Source organism: Schistocerca gregaria, chromosome X (genome assembly GCF_023897955.1).
Source record: "Schistocerca gregaria isolate iqSchGreg1 chromosome X, iqSchGreg1.2, whole genome shotgun sequence".
Classification (NCBI taxonomy): domain Eukaryota; kingdom Metazoa; phylum Arthropoda; class Insecta; order Orthoptera; family Acrididae; genus Schistocerca; species Schistocerca gregaria.
Window position 1 is genome coordinate 19,990,264 of NC_064931.1, and position 23,699 is coordinate 20,013,962.

Consider the following 23,699-nt stretch of genomic DNA (forward strand, 5'->3'; position numbering starts at 1 on the left):
ACAGGTGTTTCGAACAAACCAGAGTCTCCACCAAACAATGTCACATTGTAACGAGAATCAAGTCCAGTACTCAAACCAAGATCATTAATGAAGTATTACACTTAACACTGAAAGCATGTTTTTTACAAACTCCATTATACTGCTAGAAGAGAACAGAATTCCTGGACCGAGAGTGCTGCTGTTTATATAAGCATCAAATATTCCATAAGATGTGAAGATATACCCAAACTCATATTTGGAGAGTCTGTTCTGCCGGGCACGTCCGACAGAACAGATACCACTATCTGAAACAGCGGTGTTTATTGTGTGAACAGAGACACCAATGACAGTAGCAGTTGCGCTCTGAAGTAAATCCTAAGATGACAGATGACATTTTGTGCCAGATCAGGACTAAAATCAGATTGCCCGATTAATGGGACAAGTCCCCTGGATTGCCTCAACTATCATGGCATGCTTCCCACCTGACCCAAATTTCCATCCCATTGTAAGCAAGTATCATCTCATTCCATTCTCCTCCTGCTGGCAGCTCATATTGATTCTGACAGGAGTTTGTATGTAGTGTGCATCCACCCTGAAGTAATTGTAAGAGCTGTCACACTCATAGACATGAAATATACACACACACATATTCATGGTGTCTGTTCTGTCGGACATGTCCGGCAGATGCCAAAGGTGTGTGTGCGTGTGCATGTGCATGTGCCTATGTTTGTGTATCCATGCCCTGTAGGTATCAGGGTGAGCTGCCAGCAAGAGAATGAACAAGGACATTGCCTTTGTATGTCAGGATGGAAATTGGGGTCAGATGGGAAGCATAGCCAATGTGGTCAAGGCGACCTCTTGCGTTAAGTGGGAAATCCGGGTTTGAGTCCCATTCCAGCACAAATTTTCACCTACCATCTTTCGATTTATTTCAAAGACCAAATGCATCTTATATCATTAGTATCTGACAATTCATATTCCATAAGATAAAAACATTGGAATCATAAGAAATTTAAAGAACCTTTTAGAAATACTAAATACGAAATCAAATAATTGCTGGTGGTTGGGTTTAAACTGGCTTAGTCCACACTGCTTGCACCGCAGTCTTCAACTGTGTTCATCACTTTCTCTGAAATTTCCTGTATAGCCAGTCTCTCATTCAGCAGATCCGTGTAAGGTCAAAAAGTACTTTTTTTACGTAAATTCTATTACTGAAGGTCTTAGAAAACCCTCTTGAGGCACCTAAGGATTCTTAAACTCAAGTGTCAATACAGGTACTCCTTAGGCATAATGGTTTCTTAGGTTAATAATGGGAGGGAATTTAGGGTGAATTGTAAAATTCACAATCATAGTACTGCAAATAAAAAATAATTTCCATGCAGACTGTGTGTGTGTGTGTGTGTGTGTGTGTGTGTCTAGGATCCTAAATGATTCTTTTTTATTTGGGTGTAAAAGTCATCACCAGGTGGCGATCGGACATTATGCAGGATATTGGAACATAAATGAGCAGTGGATTAAAATCAGGCTTGAGAAACAGACTGCTGCAGAGAAAGTGACTGGTATGGAGCAAGAGACTAAAAGAAATGAATAAGGAGGCAGCTAGAGCAAAAAATGTATCATACAGAAGGATGTAGGCCAGAAGAACAAGAATGGTAGTGGATGACTACAGAGAAAAAATGCGTGTGGAAAAGCAAATTTTTGGAGCAAAGAAGAGAATCCTTTTTGGAGGCAGTTGCAGGATATTAAAGTACTTAATAATGCTAATGAAAGCAGATAATTCTATAGAAAGGTCAGTACCTTAGAAGGGGCTTTCAACCAAAAACAACAAAATAACAAAATGTAAAGGGAAAAATGATGAACTAATAGCATTATAGGAGGGACTGTTACATTGTTGAGCAGATTACTTTAAGCAGTTGTTATGCCCAGAGAATGCTGAAGCATGGGAACTAACCGAAAATCAACAGGTGGAAGAAGAGGAAAATGAGATTTGGCAAGCACTAACGAAACTACTCGACAATAAGTCACCTGGCTGTGACAACCTACCAGCTGTGCTTAAGTGTGGTAGAGATAATCTAGTTTGATGCTTGTATGCCATGATCTCATATATGTACTCAAAAGTCATCCCAGATGATTAGAAAGTAGGACTAGTATGTGCTATACCAAAGAAAGTTAAACATGGACGGGAAACAATTTAGATAAAAAGAGCATAGAAGCTTTTGAAATGTGGCACTTCAGAAGAATGCTGAAGTTTAGGTGGGTCGATCCTGTAACTAATAAGGAAATACGGGATAGAGTTGTGGAGTCAAGAGATTTGTAGCACAACTTGACCAAAAGAAGGGATCTGTTGATAGGACACATTCTGAGACTGGAAGAGATCACAAATTTAGTATTTGAGGGAAGTATGGGGGAAGAAATCGTAGAGGGAGAACAAGAGATGAATACAGTAAGCAGATTCAGAAAGATGGTTGCGGTAGTTATTCGGAGATGAAGAGGCTCGCATAAGATAGAGTAGCATGGAGAGCTGCATCAAACCAGTCTTTGAACCGAAGACAACAACAACAAGGTAAGAAAGTGGACATCCTGCAATAAACAAACTGTAGGGGAATTACACTATTGAGCACTGCACATAAAATATTGTCCTCCCTGATTTTTACACGAATAAAACCTTTTGCAGAAGAACCAGTCAGGAGATATCAGGCAGATTTTACATCTGGCAGATCACCTATTAACTAAATGCTCACCGTGATGCAAATATTGGGAAAAAAAACAAAAAACAAAAAAAACAAACAAGGAAGTACGATATCAAAACATGTCATACATTTGTTGATTAGAAGCCATGAATGAACCTGGCATACTGCAAGAGTTAATACGCCTTGTATGTGTGACTATAGAAAAAGTAGTATGCTACTCGTATGTAAAGTACAAATACAAGTAAATTTAACACCAGCCTTGGTGATCATTGTGGAATGAGGCAAGGGGACGCACTATCGTGTATGCTTTTTAATAAGATCAGGTCTGATGAACGTAATGAGCACAATATTCAGTAAAATAGAGCAGGTTCTGACCTATGCAGATGATGTTCACATGATTGCAAGAACAAAACTAGCTGCTTAAGAAACATGTAGGGCACTGGTGGCAGTAGCAATAGAAATGAGCAAGTAGAATAAGTTAGTGAATTTCTCTACCTGGGAACCCTGGCAACATCACAGAATGATATTAATGTGGAAATAAATCAACACTTACCTAAGTCCAGGACTCTGTCCAGGAGAGCAACCTGCCAGCTGTATAAAACATTAATACATTATAACACGACCGCTAGGTGTGCTATATTAAGATGCTGCTCCCTCTCTTCACTCCAAGAAGCTAACATTATATTTATTTCATTTACTGATAGTGTGACAATACAGATAATGAAGTTTCCGTTTAAGAACAGTGACTGTTAGCGGATCACAAACTGTATCATTTATTACCGAAACCAATACTCATTTCAAATGCTTTTAAATACACCCAGTTTTAGCAATATTCTGTGTGTCGTCATACAACACTAATCATTTCACAGTGAGACCTCGAAAAGCAATCAGAATAGAACACAAATAATTATATCGACATCAAATTCGGAAGAACGTCGGAGCAGTGCGGGCATGCTCATCATCTGAACTCCACTTCCCATCAAGCACTGACACGACAACTGTCGCAACCACTCTTGCCAAGCAACAACAATCACTACTACTGAAAATACTGTCAGCAAGCAGTGATTATTCTTTAGTATCTGCATAGGCATGGCAACACAGCTGAACAAGACTGTCGCAACAAGGTTCTGTCCAGGCCGACAGTGCCTTGACAACAAGCTGGTAACAGAACCCTGCAGGAGGAAATGAAAACTCACAGTGTGAGTGTTTCTGTGGGAATCCAAAACCCTGCAGAGACGTGCACTTGCACGGGGATTAAAATAGACACCAGGTGCGAGCGGCTGACGACTGAGCACATGGAGACAGCAGAGGGCACAATGCCCAAGTCGCAAAGCAAGATCTGTGGTGGTTGAGCTCAGCATTAGAAGTGCCCTGTCCAGCATATTGTCGTCCACAGGTAAATACTTCTGTATGCGGGTTTGCCCACAGTAGTCGCATGCACCCACATGGCAGTTGTGCTGGCCGTGGCAGATCATCTGCCTCCATCACGAAGTCCACTAGTGGGGATAGTAAATCCCTTCCTCCTGAAAAGGCCACGTGTTGCTGAAAAAACCAGTCTGGGGCTATGACCTCTAGCATAGAAGGGGAGAAAATGCCACAGACCTGAGCATTGGACTGACGACCTAAGGTGAGGCTGTTGCTGCCAACTCTGTCAGAGGGGGAGAAGGGGTGCAGAGGTGAGGCTGTATCCACTGGTGAGAGTGGAGAGGAGGAGGAGGAGGAGGAGGAGGAGGAGGAGGAGGAGGATGGGTCAAAATCCATGGGCTTCACATTGGTAGATATTTAAGTGAGCCTCACTAGGGCCTGAGGCTAAAGTCTAAGGTAGGGCAGTGAAGGGTACAGAGGGCTGTCACGGGGAAGCACACCACGGCAACTGGGAGCCCGCACCCTGATTGGTGCCACGACCAACCCTGCTGCACGGCAGAGTGGAAGACCTCTGCAGTCACGGCCAGTGGGGTGCAGGCACAACTGATTGGAATGACAAGTCAGCTGCTCCAGACTGACGTCCACCGCAAACAACTGCTGACCTTTGTTGCCTACCACGACGCCGGGCAACTGCCACTGCTGCAGGCTCTAAGACTGTTCCTAAAAGGCAACCTCAGTGGAAAAATATGAGGAACCACTTGGTTTGTAGTCACAAAACTCAAAAACATATTGTTACACACACTTCCCCATTTGAGTACTGAACGTACATAGGAAGCTCACCACCTCAAGAGAGTTCAATTGGCTCTGAGAACTATGGGACTTAACATCTTAGGTCATCAGTCCCCTAGAACTTAGAACTATGTAAACATAACTAACCTAAGGACATCATACACATCCATGCCCGAGGCAGGATTCGAACCTGCGACCATAGCAGTCGCGCGGTTCCGGACTGAAGCACCTAGAAACGCTCGGCCACTGCGGCCGGCCCACCTCAAGAGTTAAAAGTTGAGTGAAATGGGGTGGTGATCAGATTCTGGATACCATTGTGAATGCAAAAGTTTTCAAACTCCCAAGACACAAATTGGCAATCATTATCAGACACAAAGGTCGTGGGTTATCCCTCAGAGGCAAAAAAACTGACCAGCAATCATTGACAGTTTCAGTCAACGGTGTGGAGGACAGATTTGCGGCATACAGGAAATTTGATAAGGCACCAGCCACCAACAACTACGTGCTGCACAAAAATGGGCCAGTGAAATCAACATACACTCTGTCCTGAGGGTGCTCTGGAACCGACATGGCCATGGCGAAAACTGGCACAGGGCCTTCAAGCATGCACTAGATGTCTGACATTGTGATCGATTGCTGGCCAGTAGATGTGACACACCAGTACCTTCGTAGGAGTCGTATCCCAGTGCAACACATGCAACAACTGGAGTATGTGAGGAGACAGTGTTGGGGGACTAACACACAACAGTTTTGCTCCTCTGTGGCATACAAGACCCCCGGACAACATTGAGTTGATCACAGTGAAGAAAAAAACATATGCCCTGCAAGATACACACACAAATAGACAAACTCTGGCAAACCCACGTAGACAGCCAAAACGAAATCCCAGAAAAGTGGTTAGGCGGCTGTGTCAGTCACGACCTTTTGCAGTGTCAATGGAAAATCCAACAAGGTCTGCTGCATGGTATTGTCCAATGTGACCACAAAAGCCTCCTTCACCATGTGAAGCAATGTATGGGAAATCAGAAAGTTCTAAGCCACATAGAGACCTGCACGGGGATGAACACAACAACAGCAGGCACGGGTGGCTGAGTAATGAGCACACGGCTTGAGGCGCAAGGTAAGGTTCGTGGTGGTAAAACTGAGAATTATAGCTGCCCCATGTGGCTTGCTGTTGACTATAGATACACATATCTGTCAAAGTGGGTCTGCTCATAAAATTGCGTCACACGCGGCCCCCCTCCTTCCGTAGCAGTTGTCTGCACTAGTCCACTGCCCTACTCATGCCAGAACATCTGTCTCCATGGGGATACTGAAATCTGGACTTGGTTAAACCAGCAGCAGCTGTAATATACACTCTGTGATGAAGCAGATTAATAAGTTCATGACTTTTGTGGATCAGAGCCCACATTAAACTTTTAAATGTAATTACAACTATTTGGGTAAGTCAGCAAATCGTGGCAGAAGACAAGTCACAACACCTCCAATAGGGTCATGTATATTAATTCAATGTGCTGTTCAAATGAATCTTTCGATCATGATAACTTAACTTCACTTTCTTTGTAGTGACTGAACCTCTCTCATAACTTATTTTCCTGGTGTATATAGGGTGTTCTAAGAGGAGGGGTTGACTTCAGGGATATAACAGGAATGATTATTCGATGCAAAAATAGTCTAGTAAACATTGTTATGGCTGTGATCTCCTGTAATGTTTTGTGGATCCTGGCTGGTTGAGGAGAGTGTGGTACGATAGGTGGGTGGCGGGTTTCCTCTCACTAGAACACAAAATGCGTACATGGTTAAAATACCCTTTATTAAAGGAACCAGTTGAGTACTTAACTTCAGTTTTGTCCAATTTGAAGTTCTGTGCTTAACGGTGATCAGTTATATGTACTAATTCTTGAATCTTGTCTGTGTCCATATCACAATTATATAAAATGACTAATGTTCACTCACAATTAGCTAAGGGTCAAGGCGATGACTATCACTGTGGAAGACTAGAGCACAGTACATATTGAGGTGCAGTGCAAACTGAGTCTCGATGCTATGTACTGAGGTACAGAGATTGAGATTGACACCGCTTGGTCTGCAGCAGTGGCTATATGCACGCTGCCCAGGGGGCATTATCGGTGTGCAGCCTGGGGGTGTGTCTTGGTCCTCTCTTGTCATAGGCACATAGGCATGCTTAGTTCAGTGTCTGTTATACAATGTTTCCTAGTACTGACTGGTGTGTTGGCAAAGGTGTATGCTAACATAAATGTGGGCTCTAAAATGCATACCTTAGCTCGCAGCTCTTAAGGTACACATTTTAGAGCCCATGTTTACTAGACATTTTGCTTCAGGTGGTTGTTCCTGTCATATCCGTGAATAGTGACCATTTTTCCAGGGATACCCTGTGTTTTATTCCAGCTGCAAGCCTAAGCTATTTCTCTTAGATCTCATTTGTTAGTTTGATGTCACACCTTTTCAATTTACAACAACACTATTAGCTCACTGTTCTAGGTGTAATTGAAGTATACCTTCAGTTTCAAAGCCCTAAACCTAGTGTTATGGATAATATGTCAGCGGGATACTTCATTTATTGAAGGGAATATTCTCTTGAATTTTATAATTTGTGTATTTTTTTCTATTAGATTCCTGAATGAATGCATGGATATTGCTGCATCTATAAGAGTGAGGCTGCTGCCATGGCTTCATGCTCTCTTTATCCCTCAAACCTCTTTGCCTAGGTGTGATGAATATATGATTAGGTCAGAAGCATCTCCTCAAAACCTGTGTAATAACTTAAATCCAGTGAATTAGTTAGCCTGGTTTTTGATAGTGCTGTTGAATAAGATCTGAAAAATGTTTCACTTCTGTTGTGTACCGAAAGATGTAATAACTTCTCTGAACAGTGTAAATACATCTTTTTTGAGAACACACCTAACTGAAGGTTATAGAATACTGAGTGTATGACTGTTAATTTTTAACTGCTAATTGTCATGCCAATTTTTTATGGGAAGATTTATTTTGAATTCTAATTCTGTTGCAGGAAATGAGACACAAAGAATTTTTTATGGCTCCTATTCAAGATATGCAGTTGAAAAAGGATCTGATATGAAAGAGAAAACATGTGGTGTGATTGGTCAGCCAACTCATGTGACACATCCACATCTGCTAAAAAATGGAGAGGTAAGCACAGATGTTTGCCTCAAATTCCAGTACTTGTACAACCAAACCCACTGGACAAAATATTAGGCACCCCCTTAAAAGATCACACTGGTTGGTTTGGAATGCTGTAGATGGTGTACTACTGGTACCAGACGGTCATGTAACCCTCTGCCTTTCACATAAGTCATGGCAGTGAAGCGGTGTGTTATTACCAGTTGGTTGTATGAAAGTAGTGCTGTGAGATGGATTCCCATGGGGATGTGACAGAATGGCAAAAAGGAGTTCTCATATTTGGACATGCCCATGACCATGCATGAGTGAAGTTGCCCAATTTGGTGATATATTAGTGAGAACTGTCCAACACCTGCAAGTAATGTGTACCACTAACAGTCATGCAACGTGGCATAAGAACTGTGATCATAAGTAGATCCTAACTGGCAGGGAGCAAAGAGGACTGTTAAATCTTGCCACTGATAGTTGGTTTCAAACCTGTCAGGAATTGCTGCTGTCAGTGCAGAACCATTTCAACTATTTTCTGAATAAATGTCACAAAGGGTGCATGTGATAGATAAAGGAAGTTGGTTGCCTTGCAAAAGGCCATAGCTCACATCTGTACATAAAGCTACAGGACTTCAGTTTGCTGAACAACTCAGAAACTGCTCAGTATCAGACTGGAGGCATGTAGTGTGTTGTCCAATGAATCACAGTTCTTCCTTTTTTCAAACAGTGCGAGGTGTCTAGTACTCCGAGCATTGACTGAAGTGTTTAACCTACAGTGTGTGGGGGTGTAGTTAACCTGTAATACTTCTGCGGTGTTTTTTGTTTCATGACTAGGGCCCAATAATTAAAGATCACCATGAACATGACTAATATATTTATTCTAACTTTCTCATTGACCAGTTGTTGCTGTCTCATCTACATCTTCCTGAAGAGTATGCTGTGTACACTCAAGCACCCTGTTTTACCTTGAATGTCTGCTTAATCTCCCAATCTTATTACCATCAAAAATCTGTGGCACTATTTGAAACAGCAGAAGGTGACACACAGTAATCAACATCCTCATAATTTGTTTGTGCTTTGGCGTGTAATCACGCGTGAGTGGCCTTATCTGTATATGACATACCTGAAGAAACTTGTGGACTCTTTTTCTTTGCTGAAGCTATATCTACATTTCCATCTACATACATACTCTGAAAGTCAGCGCATGGTGCATGGTGGAGAGTACCCCTTATCACTATTAGTCGTTTTCTCTGCTGTTCCACTCACAAATAAAGTGAGAGAAAAACAACTGTCTGTATGCCTCCATATGAGGACTAATCTCTCTAACCTTATCTTCATGGTCCTTACATGGCATATATGTTGGTGATAGTAGAATCATTCTACAGTCAGCCTCAAATGCAAGTTCTCTAAATTTTCTTGAAAGTGGTCCTCAAAAAGAACATAGCTTTGCCTCCAGTGATTCCCATTTGAGTTCCTGAACCATCTCTCTAATACTTGCATGTTGTTTGTACCTACTGGTAACTAGCAGCCTGCCTCTGAATTGCTTCAGTGTCTACCTTTAATCCGATCTGGTGCGGATCCCAAACACTCAAACAGTACTCAACAATGGATCATACTAGTGTTGTGTATGTGAGCACCTTTACAGATGAACCACACTTTCCTAAAAATCTTCCAATAAATCAAAAGTCATCCATTTCGCTTCCCTACTGCAATCCTTACCTACTCATTCCATTTCATATTGGTTTGCAACATTACACTTAGATATTTAATCGATGTGATTGTTTCAAGTAGCACACTACTACTGGTATACTTGAACATTGTGGGTTTGTTTTTCCTACTCATCTCTATTACCTTGCATTTTTCTGCATTTAGAACTGCTGCCATTCATCACACCAATGAGAAATTTTGTGTAAGTCATCTTGTATCCTCCTGCAGTCACCCAATAATGACACCTTCCCATACACCATAGCACCATCAGCAAGCAACTACAGATTGCTGCCCACCCTATCATTTGTGGATATAAAGAAAAACAGTGGTCCTATCACACTCTCCTGGGGCACTTTTGATGATACACTTGTCTCTGATAATGAACACTCACTGCCGAGGGCAACATATTGGGTTCTGTTCAATGCTATAGGTGGTGATAATTCTTCGTGTGATAAGCTTATTTCAGAAGCTGCAGAAGTCATGTTGCAAACTCTGATATAGTTTGAACAGTAATTGCATGTTTTATAAAAGATATGAGTTACTTAGCATTCTACATGAGTCACATCCCCCCCCCCTTTCCCTTTTTTGTTGTTGAAAGAATATGGTATCATTTATTAGGACTGTGATGTACATTGTAGTCCACGGGATATCCCAGTTTTAATCTGATGTAATCCTCTGCCAACATTATGACAATGACTGTTATTATTGGTAGGCCTGAAATGTAGTATGGCTCTTATGAATTGTTGAATGGAGGCAGTGTCACCTGCTACACATTCTCGAAGAATGTAATTTATATTATCTCAGAAATACAAAGTTGCATGATCTAGCTGATATTTTAAAAAAAGTAATTACTTGAATGAAATATTTTATACATCACCAGCTTTGGACATATTTCCAGAGAGGAAAGATATACCTGAATTAAATAGTGTTATAAGAAATGTGACTGGAGATATTAACAACTTATGTTTTTACTGTTTTTGTTTTTCAAAATTTCAAGGTGATGTCTCATCATGATTGTGATAATATACTTAATGAATCACAAGTTGAAATTTTGAAGGATTTCTTGACTGAATAATCCATTTACAAATGCAGTCCACAAATGGTACAAGAATTAGAAGTGTAAATTTTAGTGTAATAGCAAGTGATACTTTTTTGTGAATTGTGCAGTTGCTTTGATTATGTGAAACAATATGTTTTCTTAAGAAATTTGAGGTTGTAGGCTCGGATAGTGTGGCTGGCATTTCATTTGAATCTTGTTTAACATTAAGAGCATGGGTAGAAAGAGAGAAACTTTACTATTAAGGTAGGTCATATTCTGCAGTGGAATATAAAAGGGTGTATGTCACATTTGAAGGAAGTGAAACGTCTAGCAAAGGGAAGTCCTTGTGTTTATATTCTGAAGAGATACATTCCAGATTTATGACCCCTATATGCCAAGGATTTATAGCCTTCACAAAAATGCAATAAGGAGAAAGATAATTGGTTAGTTGCTGTCTTTATTAATGACATATACCACAGTAAAACTCTTTCCCTTGCAGCCAATATCAAAGCACTTGACTGTTACTGTACATATGATATACAGGGTAACCTAGAGTGTCCATTCATCCCATTTTTCCCAGGACAGTTTGTTTTTTCCCCCAAAATATCCTACTGTCCTGAAAGGTTTTTTGGGGATGCTCAGATATCTCACTTTTTGTTTATTCCACGTGGATAAAGTACTTGCACTAGCAGATGTTTGAAATTTTTGGAAATTTGTGGTAAGGTCTTATGGGACCAAACTGCTGAGGCCATCGGTCCATCCAGATGTTTGATTTCCAATTTACTGTGCATTGTGCAAGTAAATATGCTAGGAAATGGCACTTGTACAACTTGCTCTATAATATTTGTTTATTTATGTTAATGTTTTGCACTGTTGGTAGTACCGATTCATGTTCACTGTTTCATCCTGCCAAAATGAAAGCCTAATTTTAACAGCAGTATAAAAAGTGAGTTGAGTTTTCTTACTGTCAGGACAGAAACTGCAGAAAGTATGTTGTGCAAATCAAACATCACTACTGCATGTGTGATGGAAGATTTGGCATTGTGAATCATGTTAAGATGAAGAAACATCACTTGAGTGTTCAAACAAAAATCGACATCTTGATAAAGTACATAAAAGTGAGAAGTATGGTGACAATGCAGCAGAATAATTGTAAAACATCATTTGGGATCATCTGAGTGTATGATGCAAAGGTGAACTTGTATGTTCATTAAATTTTGTCAATACATTTGTCCCCATTTTTCTCCTTAATTATCCTAGGTTTTTTCAAAACTTTAAGAAAGTCCCATTTTCTTAATAAAAATGAAACTGGACACCCTAGGGTAACCAGTTACTAGCAGTGATGCTGACACCAAGCTAACTGTATAGTTCTCCTGAGCATTTCTCCTTGCATATGTTATAATACATGGAACATGTTACGTAGATGTTCTACAACTTGCCTCTGGGCTGATGCTACAGAGAACCCCACGTTATCAGAGGACCTCTATGCTCTGAATATTGGGCAGGGCAGAGAGTTCAACACTGCTGCAGATTCTCTCTTATTAATGATTCTCTTCTCTCATGACAGACACCAAGTGGGAAATGATGATTGGTACATATGTCAGTGGCCTGTTGGTATTTGGATACAGATAGAATACCACATGAAAAAATAAATGGATAAATGGGTTATCAGCAAAGTGAACTGGATAAATGGACAGCAAACTGACTGTGCTGAGACACAAACCTATTGTCTAAGAATTGATCATGTTACTATGATCCACTAGTGGTTCCATTTTACACTTCTCAGGGAAATATTAGAGGCAGCCTTCTCGATGGTGTAGTGAAGAGGACTACCCTGTATTCAGTCAGCTAATTGGTGCATTTGTTCCTTTAGGTTAAGGTACGATAATGCTCCATAGTGTGCGGCAACTGTGTTGCACTTGGAAATTCAAACACTGACTGACTTCAGAGAACTGCATAGCCTTTTGAATACTGAGTAAAATATATCATATTTGGGAAACCATCAACAAGATTTCAGGGACAGGTGGGAGGTGCTGCTTAAACTGCTGACTTTAGACTAGCCCAGGAGACATTACCCAGACAATAGTGGCACACTGGCAGCCAGATGAAGTTGTCTTCTGTCTATTCTCCATGCAGGAGTTATATTTTACAATTTCTGGAGCCTTGTCATTACACCAGATAATTATAAAATTCATTATGCAGTGTAGAATTTCATAAAAAGCTATATTAATTGAAAGAATATAGGAAATATGTTAATTTGCAGGCAGGCACAATTAAAAGACACTAAATATTTTGGCCACAGCCTTCGTCACTAAAAGAGAGACACACACACCATTCACACACAAGTAAGCACACATCATGCACACATGACCACAAACTCCAGCATCTCAGGCTGGAATGCAACTATTATGTGGGATGTAAGCAGTAATCTGGAGGGGGAGGATGGGAAGGGATAGTAGCGTGTGGGTGGGGAGTGAGACAAAACACTGTCTGGTGGAATGTGCAGGGCCTAGAATGACAACAGGCGCAGTGTCAGGAGGTTGTGGGGCGGGGAGGTGGGGAAAGAAGGAGCAGAAGAGCAGAAAAGGAGAGGGATTGGGAAAAACAGGTGGATGTGTTGGCAGAGGGTGTCAAATAAACAGGTTGGGAGATGAGAATGGGAAGGAGATCAAAGGACAGACAGAGTGGAAACTGTTGGGTGGCGGGTTTGGGGACAGTATGTTACCATAGGTTGAGGCAGGAATAATTACGGGAGCGAAGAATGTGTAGTAAGGTTAACTCCCATTTGCACGGTTCAGAAAATCTAGGGCAGAAGGAGTTTCCTATATTAATCTTATATTAATCTAACTTAATCTTTGTAAAGTAGTGATGGAGATAGGATACTTTTCCAACTAATGGAAAGAAGCAGTTTTAATTGCACAACTTATACCTAGGGTGGATAACTAACTACCATAATATGGCCCCTCTAGCTGTATAGAAAAGATATTTGATTCAATAAGTAACCACTATCATGCCTGTGCCTATAATCCAGGCAGCTCTGTAGTCACATGGAACAATTTGCTCACTGCAGGTAAAGTGGACCATTGATGGCAGCCATACAAAAGGCTTTAATGAAGAGACACAACTGATTAGGTTTTTTTTCTACCGTGGGAAGCTGCCTGATACTACTTGGACCATAATATCTCCTCATAACTTTATTCATGGAGATTCTGGGGACAACTTAATATTTTTATATTGTTTTATCTCCCATCATATTAATGTAAATACTGAGCTATTGATACCCTATCAAACCAATCTGCATGGCACCCTCAAGTCAGTTGGGGCTTACAAATGACAAGCTGGGGTAAAAGAAAAAAGAAATGTTCTTTTAGGTCTCAATTATGAAAACTCTTTTTAAACATTCATATTTGTGATCCTCTAGAACTTACAGTTAGGCATGTCACTTGCAGGTCTAAAGATTTGGTGACGCTCCTGGGCGTTCTATGATGTTTCAGAACATTTTTTTACTGCCAGCTTGATTATGTGTACAAAGTATATGAGCTAGTCTTGGTGGGATGTAGTCTGCCCTAAGAGAACTGTGATGACCAACAGGACTTTTAGGACCAGCTATAGTCCTCTACTCCATGCACTGCCCAGTCAGGCACCAGTTAATATGAGATCCATTTTCATGATGTGACAAATGTATAAAATATACTGTTTAATCCAGACAAATATATACCATAGCAGGTTTCATGCTGTGTTGGGCTGTGATGGTCTTTTCTCAGGCTACCAGTGAATGTAATGACCTGCACTGTTTTGAGAATTTGGGGTACTGCTAAACGTTAATGGTTATTGATAGCAGATCATAAGTCCTATCAGAAATCTGAGCAAATATTCTCCAGATTGTCCACAATAAACAGTTTCCACTAGTAGGACCTAGTTTCATAACCATTACACATTTAAGAACTGAATAGTATTACAGGCATAATATGTAATCATGAATGGTGCAATCACTGATAAAGAAGAGAATGCGTTCGTGCATTTAAAAAAAAAGGTATTGATCGGAACACTGTAAAATTGTCACACAGGCATGGTACATGTTACAACATTATATAAGTAATAATTAAACACATTGATTAATGTCAGTAATATATATGCATAAAATATTCTGAACATATAGATCATTTGTGTGATATACATTCTCTCGTTGGATGAAGCTGTTTCTTTTAACATGCCCATTCATCTCATAAGAGAGTAGCTGTACTGTGATGTTAGTGTAAGAGTATCCACCATATTAAACAGTGCCCTACATCTATAAAAAATTCATGGATTATCATCAGACATGATGCAATGGCCGTAATGTTTTTACTTAAATTCTCTGCTCTCTCATGCAGAGATTGCTAACTTGCAGAGATTGCCAACTGTTAATACCTAGATGAGCTGTTCCTGAACCCAAACTCTGACTCTACTAATGAGTTATAGTTACTGAAACAGGCAGCTGCTGTATTGTCCATTTCCCCCCTTCATTCCCATTTGGATTTATCTTGAATGTAACTTCATTGTCAAGCATTAATGATGCACATTATCAAAGAAGTCAGTAACCAAAAATAGAGAGAAGACAGTTTGTGGTCTGATATACCTTTACTTAACACAGATTTAGTGAATTTAATAGAGGAGATTCAAAAGACAGTAGTGTTTATCATGATTTCATTTTGCAAGCATGAGAGAATAATAGAGATCCTTGCCCATCTCCAATACAATAGGGGTATTATGCACAATGGAGAGGTTTACTGGTAAAACTTTGAGAGCATACATTGTATGAGGAATCAAACAACATATTCTACCTGCTTCAAAATAAAGGGAATGACTGTTGAACATGGAAGAGTTTGGCAATGTTGGTTTACCTTTACCCATGTGAGGTGTATGGCTGTCATAGAAACAGATTTGCTATTCCTTATTATTATGTTCGCACAATCCTTGCTGATGCGCAGTAATGAGATAACTTTTCAGGATTTTAATAGCCTTATTGTTGTTTGATTCATTCTGTTACTTAAAATAAACTAACCTCAATGAGAATTGAAGCTTACATGAAAAAAATTAATTACATCAGTTATGTCACTGTCTGAAATATTTGTCTGCAACTGATTGCAGTAATCAGCACCTAAGGTAGGAGAGCAATATGGCAGCATGTAACAGAAGTCTGCCCAACCTCATTCTCTGGTTGAGTGTTCCTAGGATACCTATCCTGCTGACAATTAGCTGTTAATCATATTTTTATTCTGATCAGGGTTTACTTCCTGTCACATATATATTGTGTGTTTATGATAGGAATTTGGAGAATTTTGAGCTCTTTGCTTTTGTCAATGTGCACCTGTAGAGTCCAGCCAATAAAGGAAAATAAGAGAAAAAAATTGTGTAGTCACAAATTTTTGTACAGTGTTAGGGATGTGTTGTGGTTGGCAGGAGAGCCAACCAGGGTTAGTAAAGGAGGCCGAAATGCACGCGTTTTAGCTCACGCCGGCTGGCGTGAGGTCTGGAACATGACAAGGGAATTAGAATTGAGAAAAATGGACATAGCTGGCGGAATACTTAACTTTAATCCATTAATGGAGAACGTCGCTCTTTGTGGTACATGATTCACAATATCAATAGTACGAATACTGGCGCCTTGCTAGGTCGTAGCAAATAACGTAGCTGAAGGCTATGCTAACTATCGTCTCGGCAAATGAGAGCGTAGAAGTCAATGAACCATCGCTACCAAAGTCGGCTGTACAACTGGGGCGAGTGCTAGGAAGTCTCTCTAGACCTGCCGTGTGGTGGCGCTCGGTCTGCAATCACTGATAGTGGCGACACGCGGGTCTGACGTATACTACTGGACCGCGACCGATTTAAAGGCTACCACCTAGCAAGTGTGGTGTCTGGCGGTGACACCACATTCCTCCCCCACAAATCGGCGTACGGTTGTGGCATAAGGCTTCCGCCCGCCGTGGGGAGGACTGCGTGTTGACGTATGCGACGAGGTGGGGAGCCTAACAACAGGCGAGGCTGTGCCAGCCGCACCCTGCCATTCAGACGGCGGGGAGCTAGGAAACACCTGGAAACCTGCTCCAGGGTGCACGCCAACATGCGTGTAAGCCCCCTTAGAGAGACAGGAGGGGCCAAAGGGTCGACCTCCATCGGGCCGGGGCAGCCGACGGGTGAAGACGACATATGGTCCGGAGCGGGCAAGAGTTCCACGTCGGAGGACAACTGGTCACGGGGAGCGATCAGCGTCGCGTGACCCAGGGAGGCGCCCGGCGGTTGCAGCGACACGTCCAATGCAGGCGCGCCGGCGGGAGAACAGGCGGCGGCGGCGCGCCACCATGGGGCAAAATGGAAGGCAGCATCGGTAACACCTGGGGCTGAGGCGAGCCAGTAGATGGGTCCCTGGGGCGCTGACTGGACGGCGCCGTCGCTGAAAGCAGACGGCGAGTGGCAGATCCCGTGCGACGACAGAGGCGCAGCTGATTGAGATGCCGACGCACCTCACCAGAGGCCCCCAAAACCAGATACATAGCGTGGCCGAGGCAGCGAAGTATGCGCCCTTCGAGCCAGCGCTGTGAACCTCAATAGTGGCGATAGTAGACAACGTCGCCTGGAGCAAAAGCAGGTGTCTGCTGCGGCACAGGAACCTGATGCGGCAGATGTAGCAAAGACATCAAGGTTCGATGAGGGCGACCGTGGAGCAACTCAGCCGGCGAGCGACAATCTGAGAGCGATATGAGGACAAAAAGAGCAATAACGCGTCCTCCCGAGAATGCGACTCTTTCAACTTAAACATCTGTGACTTGAAAGTCCTGACCAACTGTTCAGTGGCACCATTTGACTGTGGCGAAAACGGCGCGGACGTCAGATGTAGAATACCATTGGCCCGGCAGAATGGCTGAAATTCTGTGGATATGAATTGTGGGCCATTGTCAGAAACAATAGTCTGTGGAAGACCTTCAATGCAAAAGATAGCGGATAACACTTGGATGGTGGCAGATGACATCGTGGAAGACATCCGGACAACAAAAGGAAAATTACTGAATGAATCTACCACAACTAACCATCGAGCATTCCAGAATGGACCAGCAAAATCGACGTGTAAGCGTTGCCAAGGGGAAGTGGCTTTAGGCCATGCAAAGAATTTCCGCGGTGGTCCTGATTGTTGTTCGGCACACACCACGCAAGAACAACACATATTCGTAATCGCGGCATCAATTCCGAACCAAGTACAGTGCTGATGAGCAAGTTGTTTCGTTCTCACTATACCCCAATGTCCTCGGTGGAGAAGCTCTAAGACAGAGGACTGTAACGAACGTGGGACCACGACCCTGGACTGATCATTATCGGAACGCAACAGCAAAACACCACATCGTACAAAAAGTCTCTCCTTGTGAGCAAAAAATCAGCAAACCAATGGGTCCCCGATTCGTGAATTTGACAAGGGCCATTGCGTAGCAACAAAACACAGAATGGGAGCAAGGACAGGGTCTGCAGCTGTGGCTGTAGCTACACGACGAAAATCAATCGGAAATGATTCTACTACGTCATCAGTTTCCGCATCAATGAACATGCAAGTAAGTTTGGAGGAATCGAATGCCCTATCCTCAGCAACAGGCAAGCGGGACAGCGCATCGGCGTTTCTGTGCTTAGCAGTGGACCGATAAAAGATATCGTAGTTCTACTGCGAGAGGAAAATAGACCAGCGAAAGAATTTCTGCGCTGTACGTGGAGGTACAGGCTTGGTCGGATGAAAAAGCGATGTCAAAGGTTTGTGGTCTGTGATTATGGTAAAGTGACGACCATATAAGAAATCATGAAACTTTGTAACACCAAAAACGAGAGGCAAAGCTTCTTTCTCGATCTGTGAATAATTTCTTTGCGCAGACGAGAGCAATTTGGACGCAAAGGCAGTAGGTCGATTGTGCGATCCATCTTTGTGCGCAAGCACAGCACCGATCCCGAAATCCGATGCATCCACCATCAACAAAAGGGGCTTCTGGGGATCGAATGGCGTAAGGCAAGTATTGGAAAGCAACGCCGATTTCAACTGGCGAAAGGCGCGTTCACATCCCGTCGTCCAGACGAATGGAACACCTTTATGGCGTAAGCGATGAAGCGGAGCTGAAATGGAAGAGGCATGCGGAATATATTTATTATAATTGTCGATTTTTCCCAGCACTCTCTGTAGCTGCTTCAAATTCTGCGGCGAAGGCAAGTCTTGAATGGCACGAAGGTGCGTGGGACTGGGATGTATGCCTTGGGAATTGATTACATGTCCCAGGTATGGTAAGTCCCAAGCAAAAAAACACACATTTGTCCTTCCGCAAGCAAAGACCATTTTGTCGCAAGACCTGAAATAATGTTCGGAGATTGGCCAAATGTTCTTCTTCCGTCTTTCCGGAGATCACAATATCATCCAGATAATTAGCCGCAGTAGGGACCGACGCACAAACAGTTTGTAGATATTGCTGAAACAATGCAGAGGTGGATGCACACCCGAATGGCAGTCGTTTGAATTGATACAAACCAAGATGCATGTTAACCACCAAAACGCGCTGGGGTTCTTCGACCACCGGTATTTGCAAGTACGCATCTGCGAGGTCCAACTTTGAAAAATATTTACCCGGGCACAGTTTGTCAAAAAGATCTTCCGGGCGGGGTAAAGGAAATGTTGCAATCACTAGCTGTGGATTCACTGTTGCCTTGGAGTCCACACAAAGTCGTAACTTTCTGGAAGGTTTTGGCAAAATTACTAAGGGTGATGCCCAGAGAGAAGCCTGCACACGTTCAATCACACCTTGTGATTCCAAATCGTGTAATGTTTTTGCGACCACATCACACAATGCGTGGGGAACATTGCGCGCTCTGAAAAATTTCGGTTGCCCGTTTGCTTTCAGTTCCAAATGCACTTCATAGTTTGTAGTGCAACCGAGGCCCGGTGCAAAAATGTCTGCGAATTCTTCACATAGACGAGAAACACTGTCTGAAGGCACAGTCTGGTTCACTGATAGGTCCTGATTTACTATAGACAAATTAAACAACTGAAATAAATCGAAACCAAACAAGTTCACTGTAGAAGAAGAACGAAGGACGTAAAATGACACAAGTTTTGTTTGTCCTTTGTATGTTGCAAGAAGGCTGCACTGTCCTAACACAGGGATCGTTTGTCCCGAATAACTACTTAATTTAACATTTGCGGCACGCAACGGAGGTGTGCCCAGCAGCTTGTAAGTGTCTTGATTGATCAGTGAAACTGCAGCTCCGGTATCGAGCTGGAATGGTATCACTTTGCCGTTAATGTCCAAGTCTACAAAAAGTTTATTGTCCTGCTGACGACAAGAGTGACTGTCTCGTACAACGTGAACTGACACTGGTACATAATCACTTGCGACTTGACGGGAGTTCCGGCGATGTCGACGCACACTATTTTTGGGACGAACACAGTCACTGTTAGAGAGAGTGGCACTGGGTGGAGTGGAATGAACTACATGAATTTCCATGAGCGAAGCTTCGCAAGCCTGAGTATCCATGGTTCGAATCTGATTCCGGCGCGAAGCAAAGGGCCTGGAATGGCTTTGAGCTTCTGATCTGAGCTTTTTCTGGCAAACACTCTGAACATGTCCTTTTTAATTACAATAAAAGCAAATAGCTTGGCGTGACGGGCAGTTCTCACGCGATTGTCTAGTAGCACACCGCAGGCATGATTTGATCACTGCATTTGCTTGCCGGCGCGGCACACGTGGCTGAGAGCCTCGCGGCAGCGGCACGGCCGGGCGCGAGGGCTGTTGACTGCTCCGTGCAGCTCGCCCGGCGAGCCGGTTAACCTGACACACTGCTGGCGAAGTTTCAAATGATTCCTGATCAAAGTCAAGTGTGTCCTGCTGATCCAATATGTCCATCACTTGTTGAAGGGAGGGATTTACTAGTTTCAAAATCTGTTCCCTTATACGAACATCAGAAACGTTCTGTGCAATTGCATGACGTACCATAGTATCTGAATAAGGGAGTCCACATTGACACTCCAAAGCACAATCCCTAGTAAGGCCTTGCAAGGTTGTAACCCACTCCCAATTAATCTGTCCTGCCGTACGTTTTGTACAAAAGAAGGTATACCGTTTGGCAACTACATTGACCGATTCTTTGAAATATGCATCTAATGCAGACAAAATTTCCTCGTAGGACAGAGTCGCTACGTCGCGTCGGGGAAATAATTTGACTATCATTCATGGCAGAGGGGTGTTTGTTTTCCACAAAGTGTGTTAGCAACATATGGAATACAAACATGAGTTACTAGTAATACTAATGCAAAAAACATCCATGGACAGAATATAGGTAAATGTCAGCATACTGTTCCACACTGATAGAGGGGATCCTTAGCATCCTGTACAGCAGTTGTAGTGTTCTTCTGGGGAAGGTTATCTCCCCTAGTATGAGCACTGCTCGTTTTTCTAGTTACAGACAGACTATACATCTGCAGCATTCCCTGTCCAGTTTTCATATGTGAATAGACAAAATTACTTCACTAAGCTTGTGCTTATACAGTAGAGTTGTTTTCAGTTTATTACAGAAGTACTTATTATTTGCAGTTGTTAAATGCCCTATCATGTAAAGAAGTTCAACAGCTGGATCTGTCTATTATCTACCACCCTGAAGAGCTTACCTCCAGTGTAGTATACTGTCAATACATATTGGACAATGGTGATAGCATTGTTTCCACTATCAATGGCTGGAATACTTTCCACAATATGAAAGGTATCAAATGAATTACCCTAGCTTCAGCTTTTCCAACATTTGAAGAGGCCAGAGGCTTAACTTGTCTTCATCTGCAGCAGAAGTATGTCATCTAGGAGTTATGGAACTTCAAATATTCTCGGAATTGTATGTTTATCAATGTACACTCCTGGAAATTGAAATAAGAACACCGTGAATTCATTGTCCCAGGAAGGGGAAACTTTATTGACACATTCCTGGGGTCAGATACATCACATGATCACACTGACAGAACCACAGGCACATAGACACAGGCAACAGAGCATGCACAATGTCGGCACTAGTACAGTGTATATCCACCTTTCGCAGCAATGCAGGCTGCTATTCTCCCATGGAGACGATCGTAGAGATGCTGGATGTAGTCCTGTGGAACGGCTTGCCATGCCATTTCCACCTGGCGCCTCAGTTGGACCAGCGTTCGTGCTGGATGTGCAGACTGCATGACACGACGCTTCATCCAGTCCCAAACATGCTCAATGGGGGACAGATCCAGAGATCTTGCTGGCCAGGGTAGTTGACTTACACCTTCTAGAGCACGTTGGATGGCACGGGATACATGCGGACGTGCATTGTCCTGTTGGAACAGCAAGTTCCCTTGCCGGTCTAGGAATGGTAGAACGATGGGTTCGATGACGGTTTGGATGTACCGTGCACTATTCAGTGTCCCCTCGATGATCACCAGAGGTGTACGGCCAGTGTAGGAGATCGCTCCCCACACCATGATGCCGGGTGTTGGCCCTGTGTGCCTCGGTCGTATGCAGTCCTGATAGTGGCGCTCACCTGCACGGCGCCAAACACGCATACGACCATCATTGGCACCAAGGCAGAAGCGACCCTCATCGCCGAAGATGACACGTCTCCATTCGTCCCTCCATTCACGCCTGTCGCGACACCACTGGAGGCGGGCTGCACGATGTTGGGGCGTGAGCGGAAGACGGCCTAACGGTGTGCGGGACCGTAGCCCAGCTTCATGGAGACGGTTGCGAATGGTCCTCGCCGATACCCCAGGAGCAACAGTGTCCCTAATTTGCTGGGAAGTGGCGGTGCGGTTCCCTACGGCACTGCGTAGGATCCCACGGTGTTGGCGTGCATCCGTGCGTCGCTGCGGTCCGGTCCCAGGTCGACGGGCACGTGCACCTTCCGCCGACCACTGGCGACAACATCGATGTACTGTGGAGACCTCACGCCCCACGTGTTGAGCAATTTGGCGGTACGTCCACCCGGCCTCCCGCATGCCCACTATACACCCTCGCTCAAAGTCCGTCAACTGCACATACAGTTCACGTCCACGCTGTTGCGGCATGCTACCAGTGTTAAAGACTGCGATGGAGCTCTGTATGCCACGGCAAACTGGCTGACACTGACGGCGGCGGTGCACAAATGCTGTGCAGCTAGTGCCATTCGACGGCCAACACCGCGATTCCTGGTGTGTCCGCTGTGCTGTGCGTGTGATCATTGCTTGTACAGCCCCCTCGCAGTGTCCGGAGCAAGTATGGTGGGTCTGCACACCGGTGTCAATGTGTTCTTTTTTCCAGTTCCAGGAGTGTAGATTTACACTGATTTAGGATGAATAATTATTTTTGAACAAGGATACTACTGTTAAAATTTTATAAAGTGCCAATGTAGACTATAACTGATGTTATAGAAAAAATACATTTTTTTGGCATTCAGCATTTGATGATTAACTGTATATCACGACATGTACACAAGTTTTGATACAGTTAACACGAAAAGACATTTATTTTTAATGTTGTGTTTAGTACTACAACCTTAGTTTTCTATGCCAATTATGTGACACATGTGATTTTACTAGGACATAAAGGCAATATCAGAAGTTGGCTGATTTACATAAATACATATTAATAAATGTGTGAAATGCACAGATTTTCCACTCAACTGGTTTGATGACACCTGCTACACTAGGATGCCAAAGATAAACACTACGAGGGGCATTTGAAAAGTCTGTGCAAAGTGCGAGAGGTGGCACCACCGGCACATATCGAGGTCTTTGGAAAGAACGCACACCAAGTTTCAGCCATATTGGTCTATTTATTTGTGTATGGCATTCGTGTGTATCAAAGAAGAAGAATGATTGTCTAAAAATGGACGAAAAAGAATTTCGTGTGGTGATTAAACATTACTTTATGAAAGGCAAAACACTTCAGGAGACTACAGAGAAGCTTGATAAACATTACGGTGACACT

General features: G+C 42.9%; 1 protein-coding gene across 1 annotated transcript in view; it reads left to right on the forward strand.

The window, feature by feature from the left end:
• LOC126298631 (xaa-Pro aminopeptidase 3-like) overlaps positions 1 to 23,699 on the forward strand; it is a 183,141-nt gene that overhangs the window by 65,190 nt on the left and 94,252 nt on the right. The window contains exon 2 of the mRNA XM_049990039.1: positions 7,855 to 7,994. Coding sequence (XP_049845996.1) covers positions 7,855 to 7,994 — 140 coding nt within the window. The remainder of the gene's footprint in view (positions 1 to 7,854; positions 7,995 to 23,699) is intronic.